Source organism: Notechis scutatus, chromosome 2 (assembly GCF_049901735.1).
Source record: "Notechis scutatus isolate UNSWTSFEM ecotype Mainland chromosome 2, rNotScu1.2, whole genome shotgun sequence".
Classification (NCBI taxonomy): domain Eukaryota; kingdom Metazoa; phylum Chordata; class Lepidosauria; order Squamata; family Elapidae; genus Notechis; species Notechis scutatus.
In genome coordinates, this window is record NC_142010.1 from 61,826,373 (window position 1) to 61,845,904 (window position 19,532).

Consider the following 19,532-nt stretch of genomic DNA (forward strand, 5'->3'; position numbering starts at 1 on the left):
GCTAGGAGTCTACAATACTATTGCAGATTACTAGTTTGGCTGCCTGTTTACCAGCTCTGTTAGGTACACACTTGCGCGCTTCCCACGGTGTGCCATAAGAGGGTGAGCTAGCTTCGCACCAGAGAAAGATGAGTGGTTCTTCCTGCAGCAGCATCTTAAGCTCCCTCTCCGGAACCACCTCGTAAACAGGCGTCAAAACCGGGAAGGTTCAGAGCTGGCAGGAATTTGACTACCTGCACAGAGCACTAACTTGTCTCCCCACAGAAATAGTACCATTTATCTACTTCCATAGAACATGCTTTCAAACTGCAAGGTAGGCAAAAGCTGAGGCAAGTAATGTGACCTCATCCCGCCATGCAGTGGTAGGACTAGAACCGCTGGAACAGAGACCCATCTCCAGTGTCATTAAGCCACCATGCCTCATAGTCATTAAGTGAAGCGATCACTAAATAAAATCATGACTGCTTATGATCTTACTTAAGCTTTGCTTTACAGATCTTCAAAGATCATAAAAACAAGGATTGATCATAGCATTACTTTTTTTCATCATTGTCATCATAGAGAATAGTCACTAAATGAGAATTGGCTATATTGTAAAAAGGAAAAGACTATCTGATAAAGCAATGTATTTCTAATATTGAATTTAACAGGTGAAGGATTGAATTAATTTTATATTGATATCATATCTATTTTTCTTTCTTGTTCTTTTTATTCCTCTCCTTACATCCAGTTTAGTTTCTCACCAAAGTGTTATTTGTTTATACAGGTAATCCCTGAGTAATGAACGTTCTCTTAGCCAATGTTCAAAGTTACACCATAAGCACCCCCTAGCATTTACAAACAAGTCCAGAAATTACAAATCTTGCAGCACGACAGTTGGTTGCCCTTACAAATGACCACAGAGCCTCTGCAACATTCACCCTGCCTATTCACCTCCTGCTGGGTCTTCACAGGCATTTCGCCTCTGGAGACTCAGCTACCTTGAGTTTTCCTCTCTGTCACGGTTTCTACGCTTGCTTCGTTGCTTCAGGATTTCAGAGAACAGAGGCCTAACGTACCGCAAGATCATGAGAGATCACTAGCACAAGATCTCATGCTACTGATCTCGTCTGATCTCGCACTTTAGGCGTCTATTTTCTGTGAATTGAGGCTTGGATGATTACAAACAGAGGGAAAGCTCCAGGCCTTGCCGTTTCCTTGCTGAAGCCTGCAGAGAGATTGCGTCCCTGTAGGCTTTGGCAGTCCTTTGCCTTTGTTGGCACCATCAGAGCTTGGGAGGGATGTGGGTGTGTCCTTCTGAAGCTCTGTTCCTGCTGGCAAAGGCTTTTTGCAAAGGGCTGCTGAAGTCTAGAGATTTGGCAGGGAGAAAGGCCTGGAAGGGTGCATGCGGCCCTCCGCACCTTTTTTTTCGTCACTGAAGGCTTCATCAAGCACTTTGCCGATGACAAAGGAGGGAGCAGGCAAAGAAACAGAGCGCCTGGACAGGAGACAGATCTTCATAAGATAAGTGACCTGGCATGGCAGGATGCAGGGAGAGTAATTGTGGGAATCCCTGGGGAGGAAGAATGAGGTATCTTAGTGGGTTGGAGGCCTTTGGTGGTCTGAAGCAGGTGGCTTTCCGTCATTAGGCCACCCATGGCCTTCCCACCGACATACCTTATGTGCATTTAATGAGCTGCACATTTGATTCGCGAATGCGTGGGCAAAAGAAGAGAGTGATCATGTTCAAATTATGCAATTCACTCCTATGAATGCTCAGGTGAGGAATAGAATGGGCAGGCTCCATTACATTTATAACTCTGCAACTATCTGTAATGCATTAATGAAATGTTTAAATTATTTGGGGAAAAAACCCACTCATTTCCTTTAATGCTAACTGCTATTTTTTCCTTTTCCTTTGATAGGAAATAGATGGGCAGGCACTTCTCTTGCTCACTCTTCCCACGGTTCAGGAGTGCATGGACTTGAAACTTGGCCCAGCCATTAAACTTTGCCATCACATTGAAAGGGTTAAATTTGCCTTCTACCAGCAGTTTGCCAACTAAAACAGGAGGAAGATAAGAGGAACCTGAAACTTTGAAGCACAATTACAGTAACCTGCTTTTCTTTCAGCAGGAAGAACCAAGAAGGGATAGATGGAAACTGCTTATGAACTGGCTTTACAGTTTTGCACTTTGAGTGGGGAAAATACTTGGAGCAAAATATTAATGCAATCCTAACTATCTTTGCAGCTGTCTTTTGGCTTAAAAAAGTAGTACTTACTCATTCTGTACATCAGGGCTTTTTTATGAATAAAAGATGATTTAAATATCTTTCACGAGGAGAAAAAAAAAATCCTCCAGGTGTGGTATGGACAGAATTTACAGCATGCGGAAAGGAATGCAGAAAATGAGCATCTCTTTGCTGCTTGCTGAATGACCGTCCTCTTTTTTTTTTTTTTTCCTTCAGTCTTGAAGATAATTTAAATAAGTAGACTAGCTGTTTGCCAAGATACGTGGTGTGGCCAAAAGCTTAAAAGTGAAACTGCAGCTTCTTTCTGACCTTTATTTTAGAGCCTGCTCTCTACCTCTAAAACCAAAAAAGGCTACAAGGCAAGTTAAAGAATGATCCAGCTATTGACTTTTCTGTATTTAAATTATGAATGCCCCTCTTTTTCTACTGTCCTGACAGAATCATAGCCTTTAGCAGCTACCAGATAGTCACAGACTGAAGAAGTAGCATTCTTTATTATGGAGAAATACTGATAGTGGAGATTGTGCCTGTCATGTTGCAGATAAAAGTAGAGATGGAAAACTTAGAAATTGTGGATATTAAAATATGCTATGTGCTATGGATAAGCTAAAGTTGCACAGAAATATTGCCACACACCAGAAATATTTTTTAGAAAATATGTACTGTTTAGGGAAAATTACATGGTCTTATTATTATTTGCTGAAAAAAACTGAACTAGCATCCTTAGAAGAATGAATTGAAACGCAGAGCTCCTTCCAGTTCTCAAATAACTAAATTTCTTCACTTATTTGTTGCAGGTTTGTAAATGCACCCAAAGGATTTTCTTAAAAGTATATACAGAAGAAAAATTGTGGCATAGTTTGCATGCTATACATACATATTAGGAGATGAGTTTGGTTTGTTTAACATACAGAGAAGTCAGCTGAATTCATCAGCTTAATATGCTGATCTAATACAAAGAGCTACTACCCACAACTTCAGGAACAAACTAAGTTTTATGGAAGCTAGAAGGACCAGAGCAGTTTCTGCATTTCTACCCATTACAAACATAAATTGTGACTTCAGCCATTGAGTATTCAAGTTAGATCAAAGCATTGGTGACTTGCTGGAGTCATGTTGCAGGGCATATTGAATACTTTTAGGAAGAGACAGAATGTGGTATCTTGAAAGAAATTTCTTCATAACTTATTTAAGTATATGGAATCCTAAAGTAGAGATAGAATGATTTCATGCTTCAGGTTTCAGTCAAAGTAGGTTTAATACATGAAATGTTATGTAACTGGACATGTGGGCCAAGTTTGCAATTAGATTTTGTACATTGAAATTAGTGCTATTCAGATACTCCATTATTTGTAAGAACATGCATGTGTGTGAAAGTATAAATGCCTGTTTGGCATCAGAAAGAATATTGGGGTTTTTTGTAAAAAAAAAAAAATCAGGCTCAATATAATTCTTGTTTTATTTAATTAGCTCCAATTGGAATACGTTCATGTGTTAAAACTTGTATGTTTAAGATTTTCAGGGTTTTTCAAGTAAAGCTTTCATATGCCATATATTGCTGTGAGTAATACTTTGAATGCCAGTAAAATAGATGCTGGCTTATTTAGGTTATATTTATAGGCTGACATTCCAGTCTTGTTCTATTTCCAAAAAAAGATGCTTTTCATTACTTGTTACTTTGAATGAGTCATTTCTATGCAACATGTGAGAAATGGATATATTTCATTTCTTGAGGCCAATTCAAGCATGTCTTGTGGATTAAAGTTTAAAAGGTTTAACACAATCTGTAAAATATTCTATATAGTTCTGAAATATTATCTGGGTTTTAGTAAGATATAATTTAATCTCTTTCCTGTTACTGCCCTGATGAGTTAGCCAGTCTTACCTGCTTTGCTACTGATTCAACATTCAAAGCCTGTTGGAATATTAAAATTAAGGAAAGTCTGCAAAGTTAGATAACATTGTATATTTTTACAAAGCCAGTGACATTCTAGCTAGGAAAAATTAAGTTGGTTTCAAGGCCTGTGTTAATATTTACCTAAAGCAGAGAAGAGTAGAAAGGTAAACATAGTTTTCAGATCTCTGGTGCTAATTGCTGTAGAAAAAGCGTATTAAAAATTACTAGAAACTGGCAGCATATAGATTTTCTCATGATTGGTGTCTTGAGGAAACACTTTAAAATTTGGGGAGATTAAAAAAAACCAATATTTAGCCTCTGAAAACACAAGCTACTTTTTTGAAGTTGACTAATGTGCAAAATATTTTTTTTGTAATTTTATTCTCTGTAGTTGCCATTTTTATTATTCTAAAGATTTGGGAAAAGAAAGCAATCCAATATTTCATATGTAATTTCTGAATTGAGCACACAATTTTCCAAGGTACAGAGATTTTTATTTTTTATTTTTGTTATTACCGGCCAAACTTTATCAGTTAAGAAGAGTTGAATAAAAGGTTTTTGAAAAATACATTTGCCAAAATGTAAAGTCTAAAGTCAGGATATCAGCCATTTTGTTTCTTTCTGTAAATACTATAACACTGTATGAATTCACTCAAGATGTACTGCCAAATGTTTTAGCAGATATAAAATTCATTTTAAATGAAGGTCTTTAAAAGCCATTTTTGGCTTTGTCTAGATAATTGTCTGCTATGAAAATTTTTAGAATACCCAATAGTTGCTAAGCACAAAGAAACTGACATTGCCTGGAAACCTCACTGGTATAAATTTCACTATATTCCAGGTGCTTATGTTGGTATTAAAGTTTCCCCAAAATATCCATAAATATGACCTTTATATTTGAAGGCAGCCTTAAGGGTAAGAGGTCAGAATGGATTTTGAAAGGATAAAACTAGTTTAAAAACTATGTTGTATCTGTAATTCAGTGGTATTTGTTGCATGTGCAGCAATCTAACCCCCTTCCCTTAACTTGGATTTATAACAAATGGATTGTATACTGAAGGCCATGAATGTGAATTCTTTTTTATATCATGTTTAAAAATTATCAACACTGGGGAAGCACCAGCACACAGTGTTTACACCTCGTAAGTACTTGCTTAATAGAAATAGGTTCTATTATTTATATTCTTTTAAGCAATTCTTTTTAAAAAACTAAAAACCAAATTCCATGCAGGAAAGCAACTTGCTTTCCTTCAGTTAATAAATTCAAAGTTCCACTATTTGTCCTGTGCAAGGCTAGAATCTGGAATCCCTAGACATTTGGAACTTCACAAAAATATGATTGATTTAAAATAATGATTTTGGGGAATGAAAAATGTATCCCTTTGTTTGCCCTATGGAGCCTTATATACCTTATATTACTGAAGGTTTGTATTCATCAGCTTCCCTGGTTGCTATTTTAATTTTCACCCATTGTGCACACATCTTCTGTTCTGATTGTTCCCTTAATGTTCATAGACAATCAAAACCTCTTGAAAGAGCCTCTAAGGCAGGTACTGCCAGCATATTTCTTAGTTGTAATAGTTCATTGGACATGCACTTTTCTGCTTTGCTCTAAAGATTACAGATGTATATTGTGTTGTCTTTTCTGCTTGCTGTATTTTTACTTTAATTAATATATATGTGTGTGCGTGTGTGTGAACTGAGGGTAAAATTTTGAAAGTAGAAGATATGCACATAAAATGTCTACTGAAGCACCTTTGTTGCCTAGGTGCATCAGGTAAAGGGTTTTAAAATATTTTAGATTATTTGACTTGTTCTGTAAATGAATGTATATAATTTTGTGGTACTTCATGACCGTTTTAAGTGGTTGTAAGAAAATTAAAAATACTTAAATTGGTGCCAGTTTCCTTTGATATTACCTGCTTGGAGTCTTTCATTACTAAAGAAAAAATAGACTTGAAAATTCATAGCAGTATATGTGAATTTCCAAATATTTTTGTTTTCAAAATCCTGGAGATAATTGGCTATTGTCACCTTAATTTTCTAGGAAACATTCTATTTTGGATACTTCAACTGTATTTTTATTTTATACATCTCCAGCTGAAAAATGCTCACACATTCAAAAAACTAATAAATGTTTTCCAGTATCCAAAAATAATATAAAATGAAAATATTCCAATTCTAGGCATCCTTCTCTTTTTTCCTCCCTCACTCAGTTTTTAATCTGGTTATATTTTATAGCACACTAATGTTACAAACAAGTAAGGTAACTCCTTTATCACATTAAAGTTTAACCACTTAGAAATAATTAGATGCAGTATCATTTCTCCCATCGGCAGAATGAGAAATGCTGTCACATTAAAACACTGGAAATTCAAACTGCCACCTGATATTACAGTAATTACAGTAACAGATTTTCCTGTTTGTTTTATCCCAGAAGATACTGAAGCTTAAAAATATATGGGGGGCAATTCGGGTTTGAAAGTGAAGGGATTATTATGTTGTCCAGTACTGCTTTTGAAAGTATTTAAAATGAAAAGTCTTGCATTGTAACTAAACTAATTGATGTTCCACAAAGGCATACATATCAGTTAGCCACCATAAAAACACAGCAGCTCTATAGAAAAGTCCATACGTCAGTGCTAAATTAGTATTTAAGCTAATCAGAGAATTGAATTTAGTGAAGATAAAGCTGTGAGTGAAAGCAAGGGAAATAGCTGATAATCTGCCTGCCCCCTCCCACCTAACACAATAGAAAGTATCTTTATTAATCAAGATTTCTGAAATGAAGATAAATTGGACAAAACAGATGGGGTGGCAGTTTCTTTGAAACAATTATGTTAGCCTGTGTTTGGAGGCAACTTTATGCTCAATTGTATGTTTGTTGTATATTATCTTATCAATTACTCTTGATTGTTCTCTAGATTCTAGTGGACAAACATTTTACAATCCAAAAACACAATCCTGGTGTCAAGTACAGTACACCTACTGAAGGCCACCAAAGTTCAGTGGTGGTGCTTTTTTTCCTGGAAAAAACAAACACATTGAAACAAATCTACAGATGCTATTTATGTGAGGCTAACAGCTTTTTTTATACTAATAAGCATTCTAGTTTTCCAGAATTATTCCCCTGTGCTAATAGTGTATTGCCGTGGTGGTGAACATTTTTGTTGTAGTGTGCCGAAAGCGGGCATACCGAAAGTGCCTGTTTTCAGCCTCCTGAGGCTACATAGGCTTCTCTCGAGCCTCTGGGAGGGCGAAAATGGCCTCAAGCGGCCTGAAAATCAGCTGGGAGGTGCGCGCATGCTCAGTGCAGGTAAGTTTGGCAGGGGCTCACATGCCCGCACAAATGGTTCTGCGTGCCACCTGTGGCATGCTTGCCATAGGTTCACCATCACGGGTGTAGTGTAATGATGCTATATTCTTTCTTGAAAAACAATGAATTGAAGTAAACTTGGATTAATGCTTACATCATATAGAAATTAAGAGCAATGATAGTCATAAAAGTGGAGAGGATATTTTTATACTACACTTGAAACTATTAACACAGAGGTCTCTGTATTCCATATTAGCACTTGCTCACTAGAAGTTGGTTCTAATCCTAATATTCTTTTGAGCAACTTGTAATGTGGGACAATGCATTGCTTTTATCCAGTTAAACAAAAGTGCAACAAGTCACTGTTTTGACTTATGTAAACGTATAACAGAAATTAGACATTTGAAACTTCAGATAAATGGGATTGATTTAAAATTGAGGTATTGTTGTATATGAAAAACATTTTCTTTTACTTGCAACCCCAATATAGATTTGAAATATATCAGGACTTTGTCAAGGCCACACAAGCAAACTTCAGTTTGTAGAACAAACCATCTGTTTTTGCATCAATTTTAGCTTGTTTAGTTTGACCACATTTCAGAAGAAGAGAAATAAAAGAACAGCATTCAGTTCTAACAGCATTCAGAAGTCTTTAGAGAAACACTTCTGTCACAAATGTCAGTTAATTTTCAAAACCAACATCGTTGCTTTCAATATAAATATCACATTTCAACAAAGTTTGGTAGAACAATCCTTCCCATCTAGATTTCTGCATTCAATTTTGAAAATTTAGCTAATCCTGCTTCAAAACTGCGTAATTTCGTTATGGTGTAGTAGACTGGTATGTGTTCAGCAAAACCCAACAGGCCCAAAGATATCTCAGAATTTGACAATGGAATCTTACTGAATCTGGTGCTCAAATTGAGTGACAAAAATAGAATGGGATACCTTGTTGCAAAGCAACATTTGGTAATGGTTTACATTTAAGCAATTTCCAGGGATACTATTAATAGCCATGAAAGAGAACATTTCTGATCTAAGTTTGTTTAAAAAAAAAAACAAAAAAACCAAGGGAGTGATAGAACTCTGTCCTGTCCTTAGCTTTTTCTAATTGTATGTAAAGCCAGATCTTTATTTATTTTTGCAGCTTATTTATTCATTACTGAATGCTTTCTGTAGTATTGCTTCCAAAGTTATCTTTTATCAGGAGGGAAGGGTTGTCATTGTTCAGTGTCAATAACAACTTGCCCATAACTATCACAATCATTTTCTTCTTCTACAGCAGGATTTGTATTTCTATAATAATGCAGATTATTCGTTATTTACTATGATGCTTCTGTGGGATTTTCTGACTTCTCCATTTGAACCCTAGAATTGCCTGAAATATTCATCCAAGGCTAGATTAGCTTTCAAATTGTTCTGTCCCTGCCAAGACTAATCCATTTTTAATGTGTGTTAGTTTTGTAATCCATGGCTCATCAACATTTACAACAATTCAGCATGTTTTCACATTAGCCAAAATCTGAATACCAGAACATTATAAACTGTCGAAATGTATCAGGGGTGAAAGATACTTTTTTTTTTTTTTTGGTCTCTGACACCCACCAGCTCCATGACATCATCATGGAGGAGTGGAAGAGGACTCCAGTGGCAACCTGTGAAGCTCTGGTGAACTCTATGCCCAAGAGGGTTAAGGAAGTGCTGGAAAATAATGGTGGCCACACGAAATATTGACACTGGGCTCCATTTGGACATTATCACTTAGGGGTGTACTTGCTTTTGTTGCCAGCAGTTTAGACATTAATGTGTGTTATTTTGAGGGGATAGCACATTTACACTGTTATACAAGCTGTATACTTACTACTTTACATTGCAGTCAAGTGTCACTTCTTCAGTGCTGTCACATGAAAAGATATACCTAAATATTTATAAAATGTGAGGGGGTGTACTCACTATACATATAAAGGCGAAATACCACTTACACATCATCACAAAATCTCCAGAACCGTAAAGCCAACAAACTTGAAATTTGGCATGTATGTTCCTCTTGGCTTCTAGATGCTAAGAATTTTTTGAAATGACCATCAGAGCATTAGTATTTCATATATTATTATTAACATGCTCTGATGCCAAGGAGTTCTACTCCCCACCTGAAAAGAAATCTCTCCCAAATGCAAAACACAAGCAGAGAGGAGTTTCAGTTTCAGTTTTACTTTCACAGCAGCAAAGCAGCTTTACTACAGAGCAGTTGAGCAAAGCCATGCCCAGGCTCCTTGCTGTCTCCTTGCTCACGCAGCAAATACTGTTTCAGTTTTCAAACAGTCAAGTCTCACGCTGACAGGATGCTAGCTAGATGAATACGATGGATGCTAGCTAGATGAATACGATGGATGCTGGTAGGCAGAGGCAGGATTCCCCCCCCCCCATTTCCCTCCCCGAAAAGTTGTCAGATCACATGGTTTTGTAGCGAAACACAGGGACCCTGCATAACATATACATTAGCCAAAGGATGCAGAAATAGTCTCCACTGCCACTTCCATGCACCTTGAGGACCAAAGTCATCTGTAGATAAAAAGTGATCTTGGACTTCACTGAATTTCCTTACTTTATTCTTCACATACTCCTGCCCCTCTTTTGGCAAAGATAACCAGTTGCAGGCACTTCTGCCACATTTAACAATGTGGGGAGCTAAGAAAACCTCTCCCCCATAGTTTGCCTGAGGCTCTGAAGGGGAAATCACTGAAGTGATGCCCACATTAAGGAGAGAGCTTTCCACAGATCCCAGCCCCTGAAGCCTCAAGCCTACCAAGAAATACTTCTACAACAAAGTTGCTTTAAAAATAGAGCGTGGAAAAGAAATACAATAGTGGAATACTTAAGCAGAGTTGAGAAGGTTCAGATATTCCTCCCCTCTTTTAGGGCAGGAGACTTTGGAGGTTGTTCCATTAGAATTCCGTATTAGAACTCCTGCCCTAAAAAAGGGAAGGAGGAATATCTGAACCTTTTGAACTCTGCTTAAGTATTCCACTATTATATTATTTTGTGTGTGTGTGTGGTGTGTGTGTGTGTGTGTGTGTGTGTGTGTAAATGAATAGAATAACAGCTGGAAGGAACCTTGAAGGTCTTCTAGTCCAGCAGTTGCCAACCGGTGGGCTGCGGCCCATTTTGATGGGCCGCAGAGAAATCTCACCCCCAGAGCACCCCCTCCAAAGCAATTAATCCAGGCTGCGCAGAAACACAAGGCTGCCCCGCCCACATGATGCACGGGAACCTTCCCCGCCCACCCACTCCTTACCCGGGAAACTTGCCTGCTAAATTGCTATTTTTCCTTTTTCCAACCATCAGCTGTTCTGCTATGCCAGGAGATTTAGATTAGCTAGGAAGCAGGAAATGGTTGGATTTCTTGCTTTCTAGCTAGACTTTAGATCTTCGGCTCAGCCGAACCTCCCTTAGGACTGAAGGTTGTTATTCAGTGCAGACTCACAGCAAGCAAATTTTATGTGGCAGACTGAGCTAGCCGATGGCAGATAGATAGATCACTGAATGATTCTGTGAGCAACTCAGTCTGCCTGCCTGCTTTGCCAGATTTTGGGTAAAAGTTGCTTTTTAAAAAAAATAACAAATTCAATATTTATATAAATATTTATAATATTTACATACAAGCCATTCCCAGCCAGTCACATGACCACCATGCCACACCCACAAATTAGGCCATGCCCACAGAACCGGTTAGTGGTCCCTTGGATTTAAAATTATGAGTTTGGTGGTCCCTGAGATCCAAAAGGTTGGCAACCTCTGGTCTAGTCCAGCCCCCTGCTCAAGCAGGGTAACTATACCATCTCAGACAAGCGACTGTCCAGTCTCTTCTTAAAAACCTCCACTGATGAAGCGTCCATGATGTCTGAAGGCAAGGGGTGTGTATGTGTGTGTATGTATACACACACACACACATATACATACATACATACACACACACACACACACATATGCACAAATATACTTTGTAATATGCTAACATTTGCTTGAGAGCCACTTTGGTATAGTGGTTAAGACACCAGGTAGAAACAAGATGGCAATGAGTTTTAATCCCACCTTGGCACAAAGCCAGCTGGGTGACCTTGGGCCAGTCACTTTCTCTCAGCCCTAGAAAGGAGACAATGGAAAACCACTTCTGTAAAACCTTGCCAAAAAAACCTGCAAGGACTTGTCCAGGTAGTATTCGAAAATTGGACACTATTGAACGGAAGTGGGGTGGGGGGGAACATTAGCTCCTTAACACACAAAAACCATCCCTGATATGAGTTATTGCATTTGCAGTTCGTCTTGGTACCTAGAACTTACGAAAGCAAACATATTACCTTAGATTTGACTGCAAAATGTGCAGAATATATTGGGTCTTCAGAAAAGACACGTATAGGTTCCACGGTTAATCATACAAAATATATAGGTGTCACTATAGACACAGCCGTTCGTAAAATATACCTGAAATCGTTGCCCTAAAAAAAAAAAACTGTCCGTAATAAAAATCGAGCGTCCAATTCTTATCCGCAGGCAGAATTGCATTCATAGTATTAAACACCCATAAGCGGTAGTTAAATTCCGTTTTCTACCCTCGCGCTCCACCTTCTCTCCACCGGTTTTTGAACCCGTGTCCTGAAAAGAAAACCCCAAGGAGCTGCACGGGCGTGCGGGGCTCAGCCATTCACCGGTCACAGACTCCCTAAGCCAAACGAAGGTATGCTCGGAGGAAAACCCGCTAGGAACCGAAGGCACTCAAGCACAGAAGCAGGACCATCGCCGACGCCCGGCTCTTCTGCACCAAGCACATTCTCCGCATTCAACGAAGCGCGCAGCCCTGCAGGCGATTTAACCTCCGCGGCTCCGACCGCCCTTCCTCAGCTAGCCAGGCGAAAAGACGCGCTGGCGGGCAGGCTTCTCCCTTTAGCCACGCCCCAAAGCCGCCCAACGGACTAATCCTGATCGGGGTACGTCACGTGGCGGCGGTGCCGTGACGCGAAGGGAACTCCTCCTTCCCCTATTCCCCCCCCCCCCAACTCGCCCGCCTGCTCAGGAAGTGCCGCGGAGCATATGAACGCGCCTGGCTTTTACGTCTCGCTTCCCAGCCGCCGCGCGCGCACCTGCCGCGCGCCGCGCCGAGTGGGCCATGGGGGGCTCCTTGGCCCCCAACGGCTCCGCAGCTGTCACGCCCAAACTAGACCCTCGGCGAAGCGGCGGCGCTTCTTCTTCTTCCGCCTCCACGGTGAGGTCCGGCCCGGACTACCGCGGCTGCAAGAACGGCGCGCTGATGGACAGCTTCGGCATCTTCCTGCAGGGGCTCCTGGGGGTTGTGGCCTTCAGCCTCCTCCTGCGTGAGTGCTCCGTCCGACCCCGTGTGGGGTGTGGGTGTGGGTGTCTCTCTCTCTCTCTCACACACACACACACATAATGTTGCCTGAGCCGCTGCTGTGGCCTCTAGCGGGCCGCCGCCTCCCTGCTCGGCTTCAGTTGGGGCTCCAAACCTTCGCCTCCCTGGGGCCTCTTCCCCGCTTTCTGCTTATGCTTGCAGCCTCCCCCCGCTCCCCGGTGCCCACCTCTGCCCTGCTCCCTTAGTGAGGTCGTAACCCGGCCCAGCTCGCTGCCTTCTTCTTGGCGTCCCGGGTTTCCTTTCTCGTCCTGGAGTGCCCGCCCCTAAGAGGATAGGCCGGCTTTCCGGTGGTTTTTTTTCCCCTGTGCCGAGCTGGGGGCCTGCGGGGCTTTGTTTGGCTCTGCGCGTCCCCCTTCCTCTTCTCTGTTCTGGAAAAGGCTCGGTCATGCTTTCCACGCCAGTAGCCTAGCGGCTCGCAATACTGTACGTGAAGAACTAAGTGTGCTTTCGAAGGGGTCTCTCTCTGTGTCTCTAAATTCCTGGGACACCTTACTTTATTTTTATTTATTTTTATTTTATTTTTTATTTGTCAATTGCTTACAGGATAATAGGTATAAGTAAAAACATAGTTATGAATAAATGGATAAATATAAGAAAAATAAAAAATAAAAATATAAAAGAAACAAAAGGACAGGGGCGGTAGGCACGTTGGTGCACTTATGCACGTGCTTATGCCCATACTTATGCCCATACTTGTATCAGTGGACTCCAGATCTAGAACTATAAATGTAGATATAGGTATTTGGGGGGGGGGGCTTGGTGGTCTCTGAGCTTGCTTGTTTTTTTGCAGGCGTTTCATTACCCTAACCAGGTAACATCATCAGTGCTAGTAAGGAGTGCTGTTTGCTTTATATTCTGGAGACTTACCTGTCTGTGTGGGTGGAGGCAGTCTTAGGGATTCCTTGTTTGGACTGTTTACTAATGACTCTTTGACAGTTTCTTGATTGGGTTATTGTTTACTTGATTGTTGGTCTGAAGTTGACCTTGGAGTTAATTATCTATGCTGATCTGAGTGCTGATTACTGGTGAAGACGTGCTGGAGTCTCTCTGTCTCTTTTGGTCTGGTTGATTATCTCTTTTGCATAGTCTATAGATGTTGTTAATGTCTATGTGTCTAATCGATGCCTGATTTGTTAGAGTGCCCGGCCTCTAGAAATTCCCTGGCATTTTTGGATTTGGCCTGGTCTAGGATTGTCACATTCTCCTTTTTACCTATCCTTGTGCCCATTGTCTGGGGATGGGAGAACTGTGGAAAGGAATTGTTAATCGAATTTTTTTTGAAAGACCAGACTGGTTCACTGGATTTAAATATTTGCCAAAAACAAACTGCTGTTGCTCTTTTCCACTCAGCTGATTTATTTGGAAATAATGGCTGGTAGAACTTCTGTATTTAATCAATGTGTTTACATTCCGGTATGAATAATTATGTATATGTTTGACATAGTTTATAAGAAAGACATGGCTGGATATGGAGCTTTGATTGACAATACTGTTTCATTTTCAGTTTAAGGATTACCACGCATGACTTTTGGAAGTGTGTTACTTGGTACATAGGCTGTTTAAAATATGCCGGAATGTGGAATATGACTATATTCTAACATTCTGGCATGTTGTTTTCTTATCTTTTGGACTTATTTGGGTCAGCTTTGTTAGAAACATTTTTAGGTTTTTTGTTTTAGAGGTTTTCAGCTTAGCAGAATGATTCATGTTAAATAAAAAGTCTTTTTATGGTTTATACTAGTCACAAAGCAGCAGCTTTTAGCTTTCTGTTTGGATCTGAATTATGAATAGTCTGTATAAAGTGGAAAATCATTTACAGGTAGTCCTCAACTTACAACAGTCCATTTAGTGATCATTCAAAGTTACAACATCACTGAAAAAAGTAACTTATGACCATTTTTCACACTTACAACTGTTGTAGCATTCCCCATGGTCACATGATCAAAATTGCAGTGGCCTGTGGTCATGTAATCACCTTTTGTGACCATCTGACAAAGTCAGTGGGACAGATATGTATCTAAGGTAACAATTGTTGTGATTCACTTAACAGCTGTGGCAAGAAAGGTCATACAATGGGACAAAACTCACTTAACAAATGTCTCACTTAACAACATAAATTTTGGGCTCAATTGCCATAAGTCGAGGACTACTTAGTTTTATTTTATGTGTTTGTAATTTTATAAGGCTTATAAGAAGGTATATAAAGTATTTTGAAGAATATTTGTTGTTTTTTGTCTCTGCTTTTTGTTTGTTATGAAAACAAAGTGACTTATAAGCAGTGAAATTGTAGCTGATCATATATAGAACATATATCATTACTTAGGCTTTAGGTCACTACATACAGAAGAATTTTGCATCGTGACATCACTGTGCATGTTTTGTCATGTTCATACAGTCTCAGTTTCTTACAGATGCCTATGGTGTCATTAATAAAATTTAACAGGCCATGTAAAGAATTCTATTTTTAATTTTGCAACATTCTTAAATTTAGTATTAAGTTGAAAATTAATGGGATTTGCAGTAAAATGTTACTGTATAAATTGTTTCTGTTCAATGTTCCATCCATCCATCTCTTCTGTCAATATTCCTTCTCCCTCTCAAGAATTATATGATTAAATGAGAATACTTAGTCATCAACATGGTCTTTTTTTAAATCTCAGTTTCTTTGGGTCTTAGCCATTTCTCCATTTTCCATGAATAGTACTACCAGTACATAAGGCTTGGGATTGTTGTTACTCAGTGTGAACATACATAGGCTTCTTGATTTATTCTAGACATTCTTTTTTAGGATTTTTTAAAAAAACTTATTTGTAGTTCTGCAGTAGTTCCTTCAAGCCGGCAATACTTCTGGAACACATAGCTCTGGTCATTTTCACTACGTAAGTGCTATTACTTAAAAAAATGAACTAGATCTGTGGTGATGATTTTTAATTTTCAAACCTCAGATGAGAATATTGTTTTTAAAAAGGTCATTTACGGACATATTTATAAAATACAATAGGCTTAGTGTATGTTTAATGATGGATAAAAATAGGTTGCCAATGAAATTATTGATATAGACTTTGTAAAGGCGATGAGATATGATATAGTTTCTATTAATTTTCTGAAAGAGAAAACCATTCATACTAATTGAACTTTCAAGGGTTATTTTAAAGGTTTTTTTTAAAGAAATGTATAAGGACCATGGACAGCTCCTCACCAGTATTGATTTTATTTGGGGTGTGCCAGATAAAAATACCAGTAATTATTTTTTTCACCAGAAGATTCTGGTTTAGGGATAGACAATCAATGGCTATTGAGTATTCATTTTCAAAAATCTATATTCAGAAACATTACTCTTTAACTAGTAAGTCCAGCTTTTCATTAGTTTTGCAATTTGTAAAACAGGCCAGATGAGGCATAGAACAACACTTTTAATGCACAGTATATATTGCTAATCACCACATCAGGTACCAATAAGCTTAGGAATCATTGTTCTCTAAAAAAATAAGCATGGAAAATATTAGCTGTTAATTAGGTCTGTGTTGGTGGAATGCTATGTAATAGCCAGTAGTAGGATTTAACCTACATACATAGTCAGAGTATGATGGGGGGAAACTTTGAGGAAATCCCAGAGCTAATGGCAAGACTGGAAAGCTTTAAAAACATGCTGGAAGAAAGCAATAGCAACCCATCTCTTCGTTATGACCAAGAAAATAGAGATATGTTTATAAAGTCAACAGGAGTTGAGTTTCTCTTAGCAAAACTTTATCTTTTCAGAAGAATGTCTTAGGTAAGGGAATTCCCTGTCCCATTGCTTAATAAGAAGTACATGCTTCTTAAAATGGTGCCTTGAAAATATATTTATATAGTAGTTACTTGTGAAAACTGAGTTAAGTTTCTGCTTCTTTCCTTCTGGAAATTGAACTACCGATAGTTGTTCTGTGCACAAGTGAAGAATATAAGGATATACTTTGAGAAAAAAGAGTGATAATCTAGATCAGGGGTGTCAAAATGGATTTCTTCAAGGGCTGGATCAGCATTGTAGTTCTCCTCTGTGGGCCAGCAGCAGCAGGGGGTGGGGTGGAGGTAGGGTGGCAGTGGCGGGGCGAGCAGGGTGGCGGGATGGATGTCCATTTTTGTGACTCATTTTTGCCCTCCATGGCCTCCTGAAGCATTCTGATGGCTGAAAAAAGGCCGCAACGCCCATTTTTGGCCTTTTTTTTTGGCCTGTTTTTGGCCAGCAGAGTGCTGCAGGAGACCATGGAAGGTGAAAATGAGGTGTGGGGGCTCTGCATGCAGCCCATTTTAGTCGCCAGAGGTACTGATGGCCAGTCCCTTGATATTTCCAGGCCGGTCTCATGGGCCAGATTTAAGCACCTCCAGAATTCCTGGAAGCCTGGCATTCTGACAAATCAGCCATAAACAGGCTTACAGACAGCATCTATATACTGTTCAAAGGAGATAATCAATAAACCAAAAAGACCAGTCACATCTTCACTAGCCATCAATACCTGAATGAGCAGGGATTAACACCAATTTTAGACCAACAATCAAGAAGCAGACCCCAATCAGGGAACTGCCAAACAAGCTAACAATAAACAGCCCAACCAAAAAAAACCTCCAAGACCACTCCCACTGACATTGACAGGGTAAGCCATTAGAATATAAATTGAGAGCACATCCCATTCTTCCCTAGCACTGATGTTACCTAGTTTGGGTGATAAAACATCTGCAAGAAAAAAGCAAGCTTGAGAACGCCAAGGACCCCTCATTTCAACCCTGAGCTACAAGTATTCTCTATCACTCAGACAAAATTGTGTAGATTGATCTGTACATTCCTAAAATGGAATGAAAAAATGAATGTGTATATTAGAATACTGCCTTAAAGACTGGAGTTAATCCTGAACAGTTTGTTGAAACATAGACCACAGACCTAGCTGGTAAACACAATGCAGGAAAGAATGATAAATGAGAAAATGGCCCTTTAGCAAACTACTCATGGTTAGGTAGGTTGGGATTTAATCAATCCATCAATCAGAATAGAGCCGGAAGGGGCCTTGGAGGTTTTCTAGTCTAATCCCTGTTCAAGCAGGAGATCCTATACCAGTGATGGCTAATGTTTTCGTCGTTGTCATGTGTTCTGTTTATACAACCAAGGATTGTATTAGTATTTTGGGCTGCTACTTCATACTGATGGCTCATATTTAAGTGATTGTCCACTAAGTCTCCAAGGTCCCTCTCACAGTTCCTGTTTTTGAGCCAAGTTTCATTTAATCTTTACTTGTACCTTTGGTTTTTCCTGTCTAAGTGTAAAACCTTGTAGGCTGTTTAGTGAATCTCAGTTGATTCTCAGCTAGTGTTTCTTGTTCCCTGTTTAAGGAGAACAAAAAAGAACAAAAAGCTCCTCTTTGAATTTTATTTGAAATGACTGTAAGTTCAGCTTGCATCTTCAAAACAAATAAAACTTAGTCATATTAAGTTGACTCTTTTAAGCTATTCTTTCAATGTCTATAGATTTTAGGGGAGGGAAAATGAAAATTGAGCATGGAAAAATAAAAATTGAAGCCTTCCCATTTATGACTTAGAGCTTCAAAGGTAATAATAATTAGCTTTTTTCTTCTTCCTTTCCTATAGAATAAGTATGCTGAATCCTTCTAAATCACCTCTTTCATTCCTATTAACTGGCTTTTCTCAGTTCAGAAGGCAGCAATGAGAAACAAATTAAATCCTGAGTAGAAATGGAGAATTTCTAGCTAGTTTACTAGCTAGTTGTCCCTGATCAATAAATAAACTCAACTAGTAGGCCATAATTGATCTAATGACTGGAGAGTCCTGATAGGAAACATAATGCACCAAGTAAAGGAATTACCTAAGAAATAATAAGCTTTTATATGTTTCCTGACTATTTACTTTTTAGCATTCTGGAGACATTTCTTTTTCCCCCCAAAGTTTTTTATTTTATATTTACAATAAACCCATCGTTCATTTAAACAGTGTGTCGACTGGGTACATTTATCTTGTGCTAACAATTGTAATTAATACTTTCTTACCAATATAACAATAATCAATATAACATTCCTTTATTAATTATCTCTTATTTCTATTATCTTTATAACAATCTTAACTTATTTCTTAGACTTGTACTTTCTTAACTAACATTAGCTTTTGCTACAGTTGAAGTGTTGCAGACCGATATCCCTCAAACAGATTTTTTTCCCAATTGCTGTTGTTCATGAAGCAGTATCATAACTGAAATATTGTCATTCTTTCCTTTCAGAAAGAAATGGGATTTCTTTCCATTCTCCAATGGTACTTTTCTCATTTTGCAGGTTGAACTTAGCCTACTGGCAAATATAAATTCCATTGCACTACCTTAAACATTTCTGGTACTGCATGTATTTGGCACTGGGGGCAAACTGTGTAATGTAAGTTTGTTCCAGGGCAGTGTGTCTTTATGCTAAGCAAAAGAATGGAGATACGAGCTTTGTCCTCTCGCAGGAAATAGAAACATATGAATCTGAGAAAGGACGTTTATTGTGCATTTATTGATTTATATTAAGCTATAATAGAGTAAATAAACTTGAAGTGTGAAATGTTTTGCATAAATGTGGACTTAAATGTTGCTGAATGCAGTAAGAATGGTGCACGGTAGAAGTAAAGCATGCAATTAAATGCTGAGC

The 19,532-nt window shown here is 38.8% G+C and overlaps 2 protein-coding genes across 4 annotated transcripts in view; both read left to right on the forward strand.

The window, feature by feature from the left end:
* The window catches only part of SFMBT1 (Scm like with four mbt domains 1), a 124,522-nt gene extending 118,496 nt beyond the window's left edge, over positions 1 to 6,026 (forward strand). For all 3 annotated transcript variants that reach the window (XM_026680522.2, XM_087954896.1, XM_087954895.1), the window contains exon 22: positions 1,905 to 6,026. In XM_026680522.2, coding sequence (XP_026536307.1) covers positions 1,905 to 2,045 — 141 coding nt within the window. In that variant the 3' untranslated portion in view covers positions 2,046 to 6,026. The remainder of the gene's footprint in view (positions 1 to 1,904) is intronic.
* A 6,468-nt stretch (positions 6,027 to 12,494) lies between these two features.
* The window catches only part of STIMATE (STIM activating enhancer), a 43,022-nt gene continuing 35,984 nt past the window's right edge, over positions 12,495 to 19,532 (forward strand). The window contains exon 1 of the mRNA XM_026680520.2: positions 12,495 to 12,814. Within this exon, the coding sequence (XP_026536305.1) occupies positions 12,610 to 12,814 (205 nt within the window). The 5' untranslated portion in view covers positions 12,495 to 12,609. The remainder of the gene's footprint in view (positions 12,815 to 19,532) is intronic.